At 38.9% G+C, this 19,708-nt stretch overlaps 1 protein-coding gene across 7 annotated transcripts in view; it reads right to left on the reverse strand.

Moving 5' to 3' along the window:
• The window catches only part of LOC122032514, a 126,560-nt gene that overhangs the window by 19,724 nt on the left and 87,128 nt on the right, over positions 1 to 19,708 (reverse strand). For 5 of the 7 annotated variants that reach the window (XR_006126115.1, XM_042591816.1, XM_042591815.1 and 2 more), the window contains one exon: positions 11,920 to 12,036. Coding sequence is in view for 4 of the 7 variants with exons in the window: in XM_042591816.1 (XP_042447750.1) it covers positions 11,920 to 12,036 (117 nt within the window). In the remaining 3 variants the exon portion in view is untranslated. Of the gene's footprint in view, positions 1 to 11,761; positions 11,823 to 11,919; positions 12,037 to 19,708 lie in introns of all 7 variants that reach the window. The other 2 variants (XR_006126116.1, XR_006126117.1) reach the window with 1 other exon arrangement.

The raw sequence follows: 19,708 nt of genomic DNA on the forward strand, positions 1-19,708 counted from the left end.
CCTCTTCACCACCCCTCTTATAAGAACTAAACCTTAGGATTAGGTTCATTCTTTACCAATTGGGACGAGCTCATATGTCCATTAGTTGATTATTTTACCAATTTAGCCCCCCTTAAGTAAAATAAAGAGTCTATTATCATGCTCCCCCTTGAATTTTTCTTTTCTTTTTTTTTTACAAAAAATCAGACCTTACAAATCCTCTCCCTCTTAAATGGATTTCGTCTCAAAATTTTAAACTTACCAATTAACTCCAGGTAGCAGTCCCTCATGTCAGCTTCTATCTCCCAAGTGGCCTCCTCATTAGCGTGGTTCAGCCACTTGACCTTAACCATCTTGACCGTCCGGCTCCATAGCTTCCTCTCTTGTCGGTCCAATATTTGTATGGGTCTCTCATCATAGGACAGATCTGGGATAAGCTGCAGTGGTTCAAAATTCAGCACGTGGGAGGGATTCGACATGTACCTACGCAGCATTGAGACATGGAGCACATTATGTACCCTTGCAAGATTAGGTGGCAAGGCCACCCGATATGCCAATGTCCCCACCCTATCTAGGATCTCGAAGGGCCCAATGAATCTCGGGCTGAGCTTACCTTTCTTTCCAAATCTCATAACACCCTTCATCGGTGCTATTTTCACAAAAACGTGATCACCAACTGCAAATTCCAAGTCCTTTCTCCTTTTGTCAGCATAGCTTTTTTGTCGACTTTGAGCAGTCTTCATTCTCCCCATGATTCTGGCTATTAGGTCCGCCGTATGCCTCACGATTTTTGGACCCACCTCTGCCCTTTCTCCCACTTCATCCCAATAGATAGGAGATCTGCATTTCCTTCCATAAAGTGCCTCATAAGGAGTCATGCCTATAGATGACTGATAACTATTGTTATAAGTGAACTCTACAAGCGGTAGCTTCGATTCCCAACTCCCTTGGAAGTCGATCACACACGCTCGCAGTAAGTCTTCTAAAATTTGTATCACCCTCTCTGTTTGGGAATGAAATACGGTACTAAATAATAGTTTAGTCCCCATAGCCGAATGAAAAATTTTCCAGAAAGTCGAGATGAACCTCGGATCTCTATCCGATACTATAGAAACGGGAATCCCATGCAATCTGACTATTTCCCGGACGTACAACTCTGCATACTGAGTCATGGAAAAGGTTGTCTTCACTGGTAGGAAATGCGCCGACTTAGTGAGTCGATCGACTATCACCCAAATGGCATTAGAGCCTTTCACCGTCTTCGGTAAGCCCACTACAAAATCTATGGTGATGTTCTCCCATTTCCATTCAGGAATTGGAAATGGCTTAAGCATCCCTACTGGCCTCTGATGTTCTGCTTTGACTTGTTGACAAGTTAGACATTCAGATACGAAACACGCGATGTCACGTTTTATACCTAGCCACCAATAAAGTAATAACTGCAGGTCCTTATACATTTTTGTACCCCCTGGATATACAGAATATAGAGTATTATGAGCTTCTATCAAAATCTCAACTCCAAGTGAGTCAACACTAGGAACCCAGAGTCGACGCCGATATTTGACAATACCATCTTCGATTGAATATATACCCAAACCCTTAGACTCATCCTTTTGTATCCACTTCTGTAGCTACCCATTAATAGCTTATCCTGTTCGAATTTTGTCCCTTAAGGTAGGTTGTACGGTTAGAATGCTTAAGCTGGGAGCCTGACCCCTAGCATATATCTCGAGGTTAAATTCTTGAATTTCTGTTTGAAGAGGTTTCTGTACTGATAGTTGTGCGATGACTGCCGTTTTCCTACTCAAGGCATCAGCAACCACATTAGCTTTCTCGAGGTGGTAGCTAATATTATTAGAGTGTATACTAAAAACCTAGCTTTTTGTATAAAACAGTCATTTAGAAATAAAGAATCACATTAGTCAATTGTCTACATTTATGCTAAGTGTAGTTGTTCAATTAATTTATATTGTAGATAACATGGTGTGTGGTGTCACACACAGAAGATAATGTTATCAATTCCTTATAAATTATAAACAGTAGCTCACGACTGAGATGGAAAAGAACAAACCATTGGAATAGTCGTAGTGTAATTAGGTATTAGTTTATCTTGACTGATAAATTACGCTAGTACACTCTGAGTGTATTGAGCAGGACCATTTAAGATAAGTTCTTTTTATACTGACTTAATAAAAGAACAAGACCTTAGTTATTATGGAAGTGTGTGCTCTTAATCCTAATATAATAACAAACACATATATTTAATATTTATTTCTTTGACTTATCAAAGGGTGAGATTTAGCTCGATAAATCAAAAGGCCCGATAAGTTGGGAAATGATATTACTTATAGTGTGTGTTGTTGATTATAGAAGGAAACTGTGTCCTAGTAATCTAGGTTGATAATGTCCCCAAGAGAAGCTCATAAGGATTGTCATGTTAAACCCTACAGGTAGACTTAGTCCGACACGACAATAAGGTTGAGTGGTACTACTCTTGGACTAAGATATTAATTAAAGTGAGTTGTCAGTTACTCAATTAATTAGTGGACATCCGACATCTTAAACACAGGGAGATTAACACACTAATGATAAGGAGCCCAAAATGTAATTTGGAATTGGTGCGGTAGTTTAATAATAATTTTTTAGTGGAATGAATTATTATTGATGAAATTAAGTTGGGTGTTCGGGGCGAACACGGGAAGCTTAATTTCATCGGGAGACCAAAACCAATTCCTCCTCTCGGTCCCTATCGTAGCCTCTTGTATATAGAGAATTATACCCACCACATACTCACTTCCTACCCACCCTTAGGTGGCCGGCCAAGCAAGCTTGGAGCCCAAGCTTGGGCCGGCCAAAGCCAAGGGATTGAGCCAAGATTAGTGGCCGGCCCTAGCTTAGAGCTCAAGCTAGGTGTGGCCGGTCACATAGAAAATAAAAGGAATTTTATTTAAAATATTTCCTTATGTGGAAGCCATGGTTTTAAAAGAGAGTTTAAATTTAAAATTTTCCTTTTATAGCTTTCTACAAAAGATTAAGAGAATGGTTTGATATCTTTCCTATAGTTAAAAGGAAGATTTTATTTTTTGATGAAACTTTCCTTTTATGAACCATGTTCATAATTTAAAAGGGAGTTTTAAATTTTATAAAATTTCCTTTTATAACCAACCATGAAGGAAATTTTAATAGAGAAATTTATATTAAAAATTTCCGGAAGCAAATTAGGAAGTTTTAATTCTTGTGTTATTAAAACTTTCCTTACTTGGAGCTATGAGGTGGCCGACCACTTTAATTTAAGAAAAGGAAATTATTTTTAATCAATTAAATTTTCCTTTCTATGGCAAAGAAAATAAGGAAGTTTTTATTAAAACTTTCCTTATTTGCCAAGAACAAGGATTATTAAAGAGAGGGAGGGTGTCTTCATAAAAAAGAACTCTCTTCTATTTTTGCTCTCTCTTTTCCTCCTTGGTGGTGGTCGGCCCTAGCATCTTCTCCTCCTTTTCTTCCTCCTTTGTGGCCGAACCTCATCAATCTCTAGGAGCTTGTTTTGGTGACCGGATCTAGCTTGGAGAAGAAGAAGAAAAAGGAGGATTTTGTTTCCTAGTTTTCCTTGGAGCTTGGTTGGTGGCCGAGACTTGTTTTTCTTGGAGAAAGTTGCTTGGCCGAAACTTGGAAGAAGGAATAAGAAGGGCTTGGGTGGTTCTCGTCTCGGTAGATCGTTGCCTACACAACGTCCGAGATAAGAAGAGTAATACGATAGAAGACCAAGAGGTTGTTGCTTACAAAGAAAGGTATAACTAGTAATTCTATTCCGCATCATGCTAGTTTTCTTTGTATAGATTTAAAATACCAAACACAAGAGGCTAAAGATTCTAGATATTCGGATTTGTTTCGAGTTTGTGTTTCTTTGTTTTCCGATTTTCTGATTCGATTGTTCTTTTTGGTTAAACCTAGAGTTATATAAGGGAATTAAATATTGAATTTCATTAAGAGGCTTTGTTGAGGCAGTGGTAGATGTTCCCATACCCAAGAAGACCAAGTGTCTCGCCATATTTGACCTGGGAGCCGATTTCCAAAATAAATATTTAATTAAATTTGTAACCTAGGTGGATTTGGATCTATAATGTTAAGTATCGTTTGTGATCCAAGTCTAAACCTCTAAGAACAGATAAGTTAAATTTGGAATCAATAATGTTAAGTTCTGTTTGTGATTCCGAATTTAATTTCTAAAGAACACAATAGGTTGTTAGGATAGGTTCAGGACTTGTACAAAATTTTTGTACAGAGGAACCGGTACGATCTTCTTAGGACCAACCAACAAATATCACAGTCGTACTCCTTCACAAGCTCTAGCCATCTTCTTTGTCTTATGTTCAGCTCTTTCTAGGTGAAGAAGTACTTTAGGCTTTTGTTGTAAGTAAAGATTTTGCACTTCAACCCATACAAATATTGTCTCCATATCTTAAGAGCAAATACAACCGCTGCAAGTTCAAGGTCATGGGTCGGATAATTATTTTCATGCACTTTTAATTGTCGGGACGCATATGCAATGACTCGATCATGCTGCATAAGAACCGCGCTCAAGCCTACCTTCGAAGCATCTGTATACAACACATACTCTCCCTATCTTGATGGCATAGCTAAAACTGGCTCTTTAGTAAGCGCTTGCTTCAACTGCTCAAAACTGTCTTGACAATCAACTCCCCATATAAACTCAGCATTCTTCTTCGTTAGGGTCGTCAAGGGGCACTGCAATGGAAGAAAAGCCCTTGATGAATTTTCGATAGTAGCCCACGAAACCCAAGAAACTGCGTATCTCGGTTGCATTTTTAGGCATTGGCCATCCCCTAACTATCTTGACTTTAGTAGGATCTACTTCTACCCCATCCTTCGAAATAACGTGGCCCAGGAATGCTACTTTCTCTAACCAGAACTCACACTTGCTGAACTTTGCAAACAACTTTCGGTCTTGCAATATCTGTAAAGTGATCCTCAAGTGTTGACTATGTTCCTCCCTGCTCCTCGAATAGATCAAAATGTCATCTATGAATACAATAATGAATTGATCGAGATACGATTGAAATACGCAATTCATGAGATCTATGAAGATCGCTGGGGAATTTGTTACTCCGAATGTCATCACCATAAACTCATAATGTTCACATTGTGTCCTGAAAGTCGTCTTGTGCACGTCCGTTTCTTTTACCCTCAGCTGGTGGTATCCTGATCGGAGATCTATCTTCGATAATACCGACGACCCTTGCAACTGATCAAATAAATCTTCGATTCTTGGCAAAGGATACTTATTTTTCACTGTCACTCTATTCAATTCCCAATAATCGATACAAAGCCTCATACTTCCATCCTTTTTCTTCACAAATAACACTGGTGCGCCCCATGGCGAAAAGCTTGGGCGAATGAATCCTTTATCCAGTAGCTCTTGAATTTGATCCTTCAGTTCTTTTATTTTTGCCGGAGCGAGTCAATACGGTGTCTTAGAGATTAGCATGATACCCAATATCAGCTCAATGGAAATAACATTAGCCGACTGCAACAGGTATCGAAATAACATTGGCTAGGACTCCTTGGCATACTCTCATCATGAACTTCCTTGCACTAATGCAAGAAATGAGGTGCGGTCTTTGTCTGTTCCTGGCTGCCTCAAAAATAAACGGCGCCCCGCAAGGTGGTCGGACGGACATTAACCTCTGTCGGAAGTCGAACGAAGTTCCATTCTACGATAACCAATCCATTCCCAGAATAATGTCGAACTCAAGCATTGGCAACACAATGAGATATGCCTGAACTACATGCTCTTGCAGTCAAAGCTCCATGTCCTTCGCCATCCTGGTAGATAACATCTACTCGCCAGAAGGTCCGGTGACTCTAAATCTAATCCCCTTATCTTCTGGTAAGATTCCCAGTCGCTTTACGAAGGCCTCGGATATAAATAAGTGTCTAGCTCCCGAATCCACCAAAGCATAGGTAGCTACACCTACGATAGATATCCTACCTGTGACAACAATACCATTATACCCATTTAAGCATACAATTTCCGAAAATCGCCCGTTAAGCCTCTTAACATTTTGAATTAATCAAATTTCCATCCTTATTATATTTGGAGCTCTATATTTCTTGTCTATAATCCGGTTATTGGAGGTCTCATCTCAGATCATATAAAAATTCAAGACATGCAATCCTAAATCGCCCATGCTTAACATTTTATGTGATAGGCAATAAATACATTAAATTAGTTGGATTACCCGTGACAAGTGCAATGTCTGGCTCTGCTTCCTTGGCATGCATCATAAATGCTCGTCCAGTCATCGGTTCTCGCAACTTTGGGCATTCTTTAGCTTTGTGCCCATCTCCGCATTTGAAACACTTGTAGGTACCCTACAGGCACGGGCCATAATGCTAGCGATTGCACTCCTGCACAATGGCTTTTCCTCTATCTTTGGGGCAGTTGCTCCCTGTGGTTGTTGCTTCATTTTACCTTGAGGCTTCGGCTGCCCCTATCCTTTCTGTGGTCCGGTATATGACTTCTTATTCTGCTGTTGTTGTTGTTGTGGAGGAGACATCTTCTTCTGCACTTCCCACTCAATATCTTTCAAGGATTGCTCAGCTCTGTAGGCTCTAGTGACAGTGTCTTGATATTCAATCGGATCAACCAACAGAACGTCCCGGCGGATGGTAGGTCTGAGACCATCCAAAAAGTGCCTTAATTTTCCAGTAGCATCATTTGCAATTAGGGACACAAAATGACATTCTCTATCAAACTTCTTGACAAACTCAGCAACAGACAAGTCCCCCTGTCAAAGAATCATAAACTCCTTCAACCTCGATCACACATCAGTGGTAAAATACTTTTCGTAGAAGATCCCCTTGAACTCCTCCCACGCCAGGGTATTCTGATTAACCCCCTTTTCAGCTCCCTCCCACCATAGAGAAGTATCATCCTTCAGCAGATATATGACACATCGAACTCTGTCGGTGTAAGCCATATCCATGTATCGGAATATCACCTCCAAGGATCGGATCCATCCCTCAGCAACAAAAGGGTTAGTAGTGCCAACAAAATCCTTAGGGTCCATCCTCCTGAACTGCACATACACGTCCTCCTGTTGTCCCCTATGGGCATTACTAGTATGCTGCTCGAGGAGTCGAGTCATTCCTTCCAGTACACAGGTAGCAACATCTAGTAGTGAAGATGGGGGATCAGGCACAACATGTCTCTCCTCCTCACATTCTCCTCCATCACGGTCATCTTCCCTACGCCTTTGATAGACCCGTCTTGGAGGCATACTTGCACATATCATCCAATCCCACTCGTAACCATCTTACACTCATTCGAAACATTTAACCGCCTACTTTTATAATATATAAGCATTTAAATTCAGCATATACAATTCAAAGCTGTAATAACTCACAGACTTCGGGCTCAGCTCTTGAACTTCCCGAAACTGACAGTACACATCCCTTACAAGATCCTTGCTCTGATACCAACTAAAACGACCCTGTTTTTTTTTTACATTCCATGCACCATATAATATTCCAATAAATAAGAAAACTGTTTGTAATTAATAAATCAGTCAAACATCATGGGGATCTAAATTGATTACTACTTTATTCTCTCTAAATCATATCATAAATATTGTTTATTTATTCTTTATGCGGAATCGAAAGGTCCTTAGGAGTGTACTGTCCAACCCAGTCTGGTCAAGAGTTCAAGCCTCCAACGTCGTCTGTTCCTTCACCTACCACAAACCAAACCTAGTGAGTTTAACTCAGCACCTCCAAACCGTAGCAGCAAAATTCCTTAACCAATCGCATGCATCATTAAATCTACCTTACTTGGAATTTATTGTCAAACAAACAAGTAAGTAGGCATATAGACATTTTTTTCATAAAACATGAAATTATGAGTATCACAGAGCATTATTTTTTATTTTGTGTATCCTTCAATTATTACATTATATAGCATTTTCCTTTAGCATTTATCGTATATCATTCTTAGGTGGAGATGCATTAGTCATCCTTTATCCTAGCCCTAATTTCTATTAGTCCTCATCATCATTGTCTTTTTTCTTTTTTTTTTTCCATTTTTTTTTTCATCGTTAAATAAACATTCATACCATTGATTTAAATAAGGCTCCCATAAACATGTATGTCATTAACTACATGAGCTCGATAAACATGGATTTCACTAAGTAAAGCTAAATAAGCACGATTATAATTTACTACGTAAAGTTAATTAAGCAATCATGCCATTATACTACATGAGGTTCAAATAAACATGTACATCATTAACTACATGAACTCGATAAGCATGGATATCATTCACTAAATAAAACTAAATAAGCATGATTATCGTTTACCACATGAAGCCAATTAATCAATCATACCATTAATCTATATGAGGCTCAAATATGCATGTATACCATTAACTACATGAACTCGATAAGCATGGATACCATTCACTAAATAAAACTAAATAAGCATGAGTATCATTTACCACATAAAGCTAATCAAACAATCATACCATTAATCTATACTAGGCTCAAATATGCATGTATACCATTAACTACATGTACTCGATAAGCATGGATACCATTCAATAAATAAAACTAAATAAGCATGAGTATCATTTACCACATAAAGCCAATCAAACAATCATACCATTAATCTATACTAGGCTCAAATATGCATGCATACCATTGACTATGTGATGCTTGGTAGATATGAACATTACACCGACCACCAGTGTAAATCGAGAAAAGCAATCACAGCAAGAGACACATTAGCCCAACGTTTTTAGGTCAACCACCCATTAAGAGAAATTCATCCGTTAATTCGCCAAAGTTTGAACTCGGTCCTTAGATGCCTGGAAACTGAGAAGACACTCTGCCGCTACACCATTACCTCAAGGACCTCTTTACACTCTCTTACAAAGTGATTGTATGAGGTGATTATAGTGTTTTGATGTTTGTATAATATGTTGAATTAAAAGAATAAAGTAGGTCAAGGTTGACTAGGTGCTTATATCCTATGAAATCCAAATGGAAATTAGTAATGGAGAAGTTCAACAGGTGTTGGCAAGTGGAAAGTCCAACATAGTGTTGACAAAGGTAAACTACAAGTAGGTTAAGGAGGACTAGATGCTTTGCAAATGATGAAAATCTAAGTAGGTCAAGAATGATTGGATGCTTAGCAAGTGATGGAAGTTTAGGCAGGTCAAGGAGAACTAGATGTTTGACAAGTAATGAAAGTGTAGGTAGGTCAAGGAGGATGAAATGTTTGATAGTGTGAAAGTCTTGGTAGCTAATGGGTGACTAACAAGCATAGGGTTGAGTTGTACTAGGGAGATGAGGGGGTCCCACAGACATAGGGTCTCTTGGCAAGATGAGACTCACCCTTAGAGTTGGTTAGAGTAAAAAGTATCAGTTGACTAATGTAAGCTTTCAATCATTGATAGTTAAGTCTACTAGGTAGTCAACTCAAATTGAAATGCTAACAAACATAATATTTTGTTAGACAGCCAATCAACTAGTCCAAGGTTTAAAATGTCGAACCATGCGAGTTTCGATCTTTGACCAGAACAACACATGGTAAAATAACAGATTAGAGGTTGAAGGAGGAAGGAGATGAAACATAGGAAGGAGCATTGTCCGTGCCAAGTGGTATCAAACTTCGATAATTTATTAAAACAATACGTTTCAACTGTTTCACTTTGCACAATACTATATTTCAAATTATGGACCAATAACTAATAAGCAAGAGCAATCAAGTGATAAATTTAAATTATTAAATAGGATAGGGTAGCATATGGTTTGAAGAAGTCGACATTTATCACATCAAGTTGATTAATTATTGATAGAACAGTCTCATTAGAAGATTCGATCAAGGATGATCGTGGATAAATTCAGTCGACTAATAAAAGATATACAGTCGACTAGTAAAACAGTTAACAAAGAAACCAATTGTGATCTAAGGAAATAGTTCAACTTGATCTAGATAGTCAATCAATGAATTGATGACATAGTCAAAGAAGAACCGATCAAGGCCCAAATGAACTGGTCATGACCCCAATGAATCGGTCACAAGCCGATTTATATCAATCGATTGATGGATGCAAACCAATTGACTAATGGGGCAAATTGTAAAAAACAACAAGCGACTATAAAAGGAGGAAGACTTAGAAGATTTCATCATGTTTTAAACTGATTTTTGAGCGAATATTATTGCATTCCTTAATCAATTTTAACCACTCCAAAGAAGAAGAAAGCAAGCAAAAAGAAAGTGACTTGTGTAATTCATTTCATTGTATGTATTTCATTTTGTTTTTGCTTATCTCTTATATTCCTTCTACTATTTACTGCAAGGTTTACAGGTGTTGCAAGAGGTTCACCTCCAAAAGGCATCCAAGAAGGATAAAAATAGAGAGATTCCAAAAGTGATCAAAGGACAATTCTTAGGTTGTGAAGTAGGAGCCATGGGGCTATCGAACCACATAAATTATTTTGTCAATTTGTATGGTTGTTTTATGTTTGTATTCCTTTATATTTTTCACTGTGTACTAACAAACTGTAGACATGAGCACAAAAGAAAAGTGCCCTCTATTCACGCCCTTCTAACTGCATCTCACGATTTAACACCACTACCACAATCCACATCCCCCATGAACCATTGTGCGTGTAGAAGAACTATGCTTTAGTACCTTGAGATTCTCATGCACTACTATCACTTATCATCGTCGTAGAAATTGGACCTTTCAATTAATCTTCACAAACGTACTCAAAAATATTTTAATTCATATCTACATTCTCACCATTTATCCTATACTTCATTGTCATCATATTATTTGACTTTCATGTCCTTTGTCTTTATAGTAAATTCCTCAACCTGTCTCAGGCCCTTTCTAATCCACATCATCGCCAAACCATGAGGGATGATCTTCCCTCTATTAGCACCTAGGAGCCTCTTTGATTCCTACAAGTCCACTTTGGGTGAAAGTAGGTCTTAGTCATTAACGGTGCATTGACGGACACAAAGCTTGTCTGGTGGAAAAGGGATTCAATCAAATTTATAGTGTAGAGTATCTTGACACTTTTTCTCATTGCCAAGATCACTTTAGTTCACCTCTTCCGCATGTTCACAATAGCTTTACCTCTCTTCTCCCATAGATCCTTATGTTAGACTAGTAAAAAACCAAATGAATCTATCAAATGATCAGTGAACTAGAATAGACGGGTAGGAAAACTAAACTACCTAACAATTTTAAAAAATAGGAGACAAGCCTAAGAATTTTCAGTACCTTAGATTGCTCTAGAAAAATCTCTTATTTTAAGTTCGAGGTCATCTTAAGATTGTTGGAAACACTAATGCATTATTGCCTCCTTTTACAAGGCAATCTAATTTCCTCGAATAGCAAAAAGTCATCCTAGCTAAGTAGAGGGCAAAGCAGCAAAGAACTACGACCCAAGGCAATCTAATTGATGACTGTGTTAGGACAAGCTCTTATTTATTTTAGAAAGCAAGTATAGTAGTCATTTATCGATCAAGCATCATGCAAGAAGAAAAAAAAGAGAGATTAATTTCCACTGTCAGAAAGAAGGTACAATCCAATAAAATTATCTCATTTATTATCTCCAATAAAGTTTGCACAACATAACTTGAGTTGGAATTACTTTTTAAACCTAGGGACTAAATTGTAATTGCCACATAATATAGGGTGTAAAGTGTAAATTTTATACTAGAATAAATATACACAATTAGAGGAAAGTACCTACGATAAGAAACCCTAATAACTGTCCACATGAAGTGGAATTTTATTTTTCTTCTAAATCCTGTGATAGATATGGTAAATTGGTAAGTTCATGATTCCTTGGTAACCAAATTGGATAACTGTACTAGAAGAAAGTGAAACAAAAAGAGAAATCAAACCTTTGCCAAATAGCCACGGAAGTCATCAGGATGCTTGGAAATTAGCTGATCATAAACAGCCACAGCATCGCTCACATGGCCCCAATCAGAGTAAGATTTTCCCAAAAGCAAGTCAACCTTACATGACAAATTCAAAAAATTTATGAGAGGCTAAAATAAGAGAACAAATGCAAAAAAAAAAAACATGTTGCAAGAAAATTTAGCTAAATGTGCTTCAATAATATACCCAAAAAAATCAATGATCAGTTATTAATGAATAAGAGAGCACTCTTAATGCAGCATATTTAGTAAAGACAATTAAAAGTGGGGTTATTGTAAAAGAGTTAATTTTAATAAATGAGATATAGTGTTTCTAATATTAAATAGGATTGATTAATCAATTCAAAATGCTAAATATCGATTTTTGTAAAGAAAACAATTCTAATAATAATAATAACAAGAAAATAATAATAATATCAAATTTTATTTTTTTTCAAAAATTTTGAATCAGACAAATAAAACAAACTCAATTGTTAAAAATAAAATTTGGGCGTCAAAATCAACGTGAAATTGGCAAAATAATACGAATAATTCATTTGTTTCTTAATTCAATGTAAGTTGTCATGCAGCTCCTTAAGAGCTTGGAATCAAATTTCAAGTATAAGTAATGGATTCATTGTTTATTGTTTGATATTTTTAATTTACAAATTCCAAGTATACATGCTATCAATAGCAGGGCGCCTTCTTAGTTTCCCATACATCTAAAGATCGAGTCCCAACTTCGACGAAATAACAAATGAATTATTTATTATTTTGTCAATTTCCTTTCTAATGACATGTTTATGCCTTCTAATGACATGTTTAAAAGTGAAAGCCATAGAGAAACTCCCCCCGCCAATCAACGTGAAAGGAATAAGAAGCTTTTTAGGACATGCCGGATTCTATCGTCGATTTATAAAGGACTTCTCAAGGATTTTCCAAACCTTTGACAAATCTCCTAATCTTTTTGTTTAGACAAGGAATGCTTAGAAGCCTTTGAATCAAAAGAGCACTTGTTACAGGTCCAATAATTCAAACATCAGACTGGGAACTTCCATTTGAGATCATGTGTGATGCTAGTGATTTTATTGTGGAAGCAATGTTGGGGCAAAGGAAGAATAATAAGCTACACGCCATTTACTATGCTAGTAAGACTCTAGACGAAGCTCAGATCAATTATGCCACTACAGAAAAGGAATTATTGGCAGTAAGACTTTAAGAATTTAATTTAGGAAATCAGAGACAAGAAAGAAGCGGAAGATATCATAGCTGATCATTTATCTAGAATATGGTAAGATAGGCGATCTACCTATTAACGATTCTTTTCCAGATGCGCATCTTTTGTCCATATCTAGCGCAAGTGTGCCATGGTATGCGGATATTACAAATTATCTTGTCAGTAAAGTTATTCCACCAAATCTCACTTTTCATTATCTTGTCGGTAAGGTTATTCCACCAAATTTCACTTTTCAACAAAGAAAGAAATTCTTCACTGACATCAAGTACTACATATGGGATGAACCACTCTATAAAAAGTGTGGTGATGCAATCTATCGAAGGTGTGTACCCGATGAGGAAATCAAAGGCATTGTTGCGTTTCATTCATTATCTTATGGAGGATACCTAGGGACAGCAAAAATAGCTGCTAAAGTCCTTCAAGCTGGCTTCTTTTGACCACATATATTCAAAGATGCAAAGGAGTATGTTCGGACATGTGATCGATGTCATAAAATTAGAATATCACTAAGCGCCACGAGATGCCATTGAACTAAAGATGAATTATTCAACGTGTGAGGAATAGATTTTATAGAGCCTTTTCCATCATCGTGTGGAAATAGCTATATCCTAATAGTGGTTGATTATGTGTCTAAATAGGTGGAAGCTATAGCCTCACCTACTTGTGACGCCAAGACCATCATCAGAATGTTCAAGAAAATCATCTTTCCTCGATTTGGTACCCCCATAGTGGTTATAAGTGATGGTGGATCTCACTTCATCGAAAGGTAGTTCGAAAATCTACTTAAGAAATCTGGGGTTAGTCATAGAGTCACAACGCCGTATCATCCATAGGCTAGTGGACAAGTAGAAATTTTCAACAAAGAGAACAAGGCAATTTTATAAAAAACTATCTACCTCTAGGAAGGATTAGTCTTTAAAATTAGATGACTCTTTATAGGCCTATAGAACTGCCTACAAGACCCTATTGGGATGACACTGTTTCGACTAGTCTATGGAAAAGCATGCCACCTCCCGGTTGAATTGGAGCATAGGGCTTATTGGGCAATTCCATAACTTAACCTTGACTTGAAAGCAGCAGGAGAGAAAAGAAAACTCCAACTTAGTGAGCTTAAGGAATTAAGAATGGACATATACGAGAATGCCAAATCTTATAAGGAAAGAACTAAGAAATGGCATGATCGCCATATTCTACGAAGGGAATTCAAGGAAGGAGACTTGGTACTGCTGTTCAACTCAAGATTGAAGCTTTTCTCAGGAAAGTTGAAGTCAAGAATGGAATGGACCCTTCAAGATCAAAAGGTATATCCATATGGGGCAGTTGATATATGGAATAAAGAGTTTGAGCTTTGTAAGGTGAATGGACAGAGGTTGAAGAGTTATTTCCTTGGCATGCCGATTTGAGAAGATGAACGATTGTATTTCCCCGAGCCCCGTCCTCCAAATTGAGCTAGTTAGGGTTGAGCTTAAGACCTTAAACGAGCGCTTCCTGGGAGGCAACCTAAGGATTCTTTTTTTATTCACTTTGTTTGTGTTTTGGTTTTTTTAGGTTAACTAGTCTCCACGAACTGGCAATGGCATTCACATGGCCGTGGAGCTATCAAGGGCAAATAAATGGAGGAACGGGAGGGGTTGAATATAGTTTTTCATGTTTTATCCCTGTCTCCTAAGACACGATCGTGCCTATATTCCCGAGAGCTATAATGTGTCGACCGTGTCTCCTTGATGGGAAGACCCTGTGTTCGGCAGAGCTCAATAATGCTCTGGTCATGTCATTTGATATGGCCGTGTGCAAAATTTTACCCGGTTGTGTCTCTGAAGACATGACCATGTCCCCTTGAGGTAAGGAGTCCAATTTTAGGCCAAGTGCAATCAAGCCCTAACTGTACCATTTGAGGTCGTGTGTCAACACTCCTCTACATCGAGCCAAACCATGAACCGGGCGTGCCTAAGGGCACAGTTGTGTCCTCCTGCGTGTGCGAAAATCAACCCCCAAATAAATTAGGGCACAGGCGTGTCTCTTTTCACACGGTCGTGCTGCCTCGCCACACACACCCAACTCCTCTTCTTCTTCCCCCTCCTTCCTCTAGCCCTTCCCCTACACATCTCTCACCCCCTTCAAAGACCTTTCTTTCCTCTCCTTGGATTTGGCTTCTTATTACAAGATGTTGAGAGTTTCATCATCAACAAACAAAGGCAAAGGAAAATTGGAATCCTCAAGAGAACCAAATGCATGCTTCAAAGGTATATCTAACAACTTTAGAATCATTTTAAAGAATAATGATCAAAATCGTAAATTTCATCACTTGGTTAAACATTCTATTATATCTACCAAATTCTTTGATGTGTACACCTTGGATGTTTTGGGTTTCAAAGATAATATTATATGGCTCCTTGAGAGAATGGATAGAAAAATCTTATGTGCATGAACCACCAAACATCTCCTAGATTGATTTTAGAGTTCTTAAGTTCCATTAATTTCGAAGATATTCATGGGAAAGGGGTAGTCACATTTCGACTATTTAATGATGATTACACATGGACTCTTGGCAATTTTAATGCATGTTTCAATTTTCAAAATGATGGAACAAAAGTTTTAACTCCTGCTTTTAACTATAACACTATATGGTCCGCATCTTTCCTCGATTTGGTACCCCTAGAGTGGTTACAAGTTATGGTGGATCTCACTTCATCGAAAGGCAGTTCGAAAATCTACTAAGGAAATATGGGTTAGTCATAAAGTCGCAATGCCGTGTCATCCACTACTAGTAGACAAATAGAAATTTCCAACATAGAGATCAAGCTAATTTTAGAAAAGGCAATTTCCACCTCCAGGAAGGATTGGTATTTAAAATTACATGATGCTTTATGGGCCAATAGAACTGCCTACAAGACCTCGGTATGGCAGTGTTTCGACTAGTCTACAGAAAAGCATGCCACCTCCGGGTTGAATTAGAGCATAGGGCTTATTGGTCAATTCAACAACTTGACTTGAAAGCAGAAAAGAAAACTCTAACTTAATGAGCTTGAGGAATTAAGAATGGACGCATACGAACATGGCAAATCTTTTAAGAAAAGAACTAAGAAATGGCATGGTCGCCATATTCCGCGAAGAGAATTCAAGGAAGGAGACTTAATACTGTCGTTCAACTCCAAATTGAAGCTTTTTCTAGGAAGTTGAAATCAAGATGGACTGGACCTTCAAGGTTCAAAAGGTATACATCCATATGGGGTCGTCGATATATAGAATAAAGAGTTTGGGCTTCGTAAGGTGAATGTACAGAGGTTGAAGAGTTATGTCCTTGGCATGCCGATTGGAGAAGATGAAAGATTGTATTTCTCCAAGCCCCGTCCTCTAGACTGAGCTAGTTGGGGTCGAGCTCAAGACCTTAAACGATCGCTTCTTGGGAGACAACCCAAGGATTTTTTTTGTTTTCACTTTGTTTGTGTAAAATACCGAAAATGGGCGTAACACCTTAAGGGAATTTTCCGGAATTTTACGGGAATTTTTCGGAACTCGTATGGACGAGTTTTACGGGGATGAAAATGGGGTCTGGGAAGTCTATGTAGGCTACCCCATTTTAACAAGGAAAAGTTTATTTATATTATTCTTTTTTATTTCTTTTTCTCCCATCGCCGTTTCTTCCCCCGTTTTCTCACCCGGCCCGTGCCCTACGGCGCCGATGCCGCCAACGCCCCGCGTCGGTTCCTCTCCTCCCCTCGTGTACAAAACGACCGGCCAAAGGAAGCTTCGGGTCCTCCTCCTTCCTATTTTCTCTTCATCTTCTCCATGTGTCCCCGCGCTGATTACAGCCATGAGCAAGGAACAGCCAGCCGTGCCCTAGCCATCCTCGCGGTCCGATCCCCTTCGTCTCTTTCTCCCTCTCGCGACACCGAGTAGCGCAACGCCGACCATTGCTTTGTCTTCTCCGAAGCCCTAGCATCATCTCATTGTCGCAGAGGTTCTCACCGTGTCGGTCGCCACGGCCTGACGCCGGCGGACGAGAGCCACCCGAGGGTCTCCTCTTCGGTTCTCTTGCCCTGGTCCAGCCATTAGCTGTGAGGAACCGTCGCCAGCCCTCTCCGATCTTCTCTGTGCCGGCATCCGAGACCCCGCAGCCGATCTCTCACTGTGCCCTAGGTTCTCCGCCGGCACATCTCTGCTTGGGTTGTTTCCGGCCAAGAGCAAGGAGGATTCAAGTCTGAGTTTCTTCCTCGTGCCCTAGGTTGTGATCCTCCTCAGTCGTCACCCCTCTGCTTGATCCGGTTGATATTAGTGGGGTTCAGTGAGGTAAGATTAGGTTGTTGCATGATTTGTGATCCCACTTATTGAATTCAACTTGGTCTGATCAGTGGGAAGGATTTCAACAGGAATTGTGTGGGGAGTTCATGGTTTCGGTAGCAACCCATCCAGCATTTTCCTTGTTCCAGCAGCAAAAGCACGGCTGTATATTGAGGTAAGGGGTAGGAATTTTGATATATGTGTTGAATTAGGGCTAAATCGGGTAAGAAGATATGATTTATTATTCTGATTGCAAGCCCTAATTCAAATGAATTAGTTAGAATCGATTGAGGAGTTAAATGATCCAATTAGGGTTTATAATTGGATCTGGATTTATGTTAGCTTCTCGAAGATTTGATTTAGCTAATTTATTTATAAGTAATTAGCTAAATCTGGATATTATGTAGTACAGGACTTTGACGCGAGACGCGCATCTCGACGTCGGATTTGGACTGGAGTGGATTTTCGATTGGAGACGGATACTTTGACTTTATGTCATTCGATATGCATAATAATGTTTTTAACATATAGCAATGATTGTGTTTCTCATTTGCTTCGGTTGATCACTACCCGATCTATTACACGCTTGTTTGTTTATTTTTATGCACATCATGTTTGTATTTACCTGATCATACATGCTTATAGAGGTAGTGACACAACCATATTATATACTATGTTCAGGACCTAGGGTTTATTTGATACCCTATCTGATCTGTGTACCTTTGATTTGATTCATTGTCCTGTGGTACACATTTTATATTTATATATGGATATTGCTATGCTGTTCAGAATATTGCCATGTTTAGTGTCATGCATCATCTCGCATGATTGCATGCTGTGCGGTAGTCTGCTCCATTATTGTCCAGCACATCGCCAGTTACATGTATTCATATACCACCACCGTGGGTTAGTGGTATATCGACAGTGTGCGCTTCACCGTCTAGTGTCGGTGACTCGGCGTAGCCGGCCTTTCCGTTTCTACTTGGTTTAGTGTAGCAGTGTGGTAACCGTGCAGCGGTTGTACTCTGTTTGACTCGTTGGTCCTGGCCACGTGGGTAGTGTGATGCGCATGATAGCAGAGATTCCTCCCCGTGATGTATCGCAGGAGATGAGCATCGAGTTCTCCATTTATGATTTGGGGTAGAGGATAGGTGTACTCGACAACATCCGTCCACTCGGTCACTCGGGAGGAGTGATGGCAGAGTGCACGGTTGTCACAGATTTACCCACTCGGTCTCACCATTGTGTGTGAGATGTCGAGCGTTAGGGATGACGACATTCGCATCATACGACGATGCATTTATTGCTGTGTTTTTGCATTTACACTGATTTATATGGATGCATATGATTGACGATACTGACACTGATTGTACTTATACTCGTCCCGGTTAGACAATTTTCTCCCGCTTATTTCACCGATTTACCTTCTTGATCGTGAGATCAGATGATTAGTGCGGTTGTTATTCTCTTTATTACGATACGCTTATTACCCACGAGTGTTGGACTCATCCGTGGACACTATTTTCGTGTACTGTTGTTTACGAAATCGCTAGAGCATCCTCTCGCCGATCCCCACATCATATCGGAAGATCCGCTCCGCTTTTATTTGTTCAGATTTGTATACGAAATTTCAGTATTTCATTATGTTTAGGAGTGTTGTTTTGTTGTGTGTTTGCCTTAGCTTTTATTTTAGTTCAGATGTGTGTTCGCTTATTTACTGTGTTTGATTAGACAACCGAGTGGGTACATTAGTTTTAGATATAAGCTGCGTGGTGGTTTTTTATCAGGTAGATCGCATATAAACTGCGTGGTTGTGTGTTTATTCAGTAGTCGAGGTATATCGTACGTAGAAATGATTCAGATTATCGACTATAATGGGAAGGTCTTAAATTTTTTGACCCCGCGTGAATTTAGTGATCGAGCAGTATCGATACTAGCTTGTATTTCGGATTAGATTTATCCGATACCAATTTATTCGCTATCGAGCAAGTTCTGAGTCTTATATCCGTGTTTTGATTTCGTGTTTTAGTTTTCTCGATATGACTTTTGGGTTTTGGGACCTGGCAGGATATTCCAAGTTATAGGAGGTATGTTGGTATATTGTTATCATATACTTTTGTTAGTGTACATTGTTGACTATGATAGTTATGACATGTAATAGACTTCAGATTGATATCCGATGTCATGTCAGAGCCATATTACATGTGACGGTTAGCTGATGATGATCGACCCTATGAGATCAAGGATTACGCT

The sequence above is a fragment of the Zingiber officinale genome, chromosome 11A (assembly GCF_018446385.1).
Source record: "Zingiber officinale cultivar Zhangliang chromosome 11A, Zo_v1.1, whole genome shotgun sequence".
Taxonomy (NCBI): domain Eukaryota; kingdom Viridiplantae; phylum Streptophyta; class Magnoliopsida; order Zingiberales; family Zingiberaceae; genus Zingiber; species Zingiber officinale.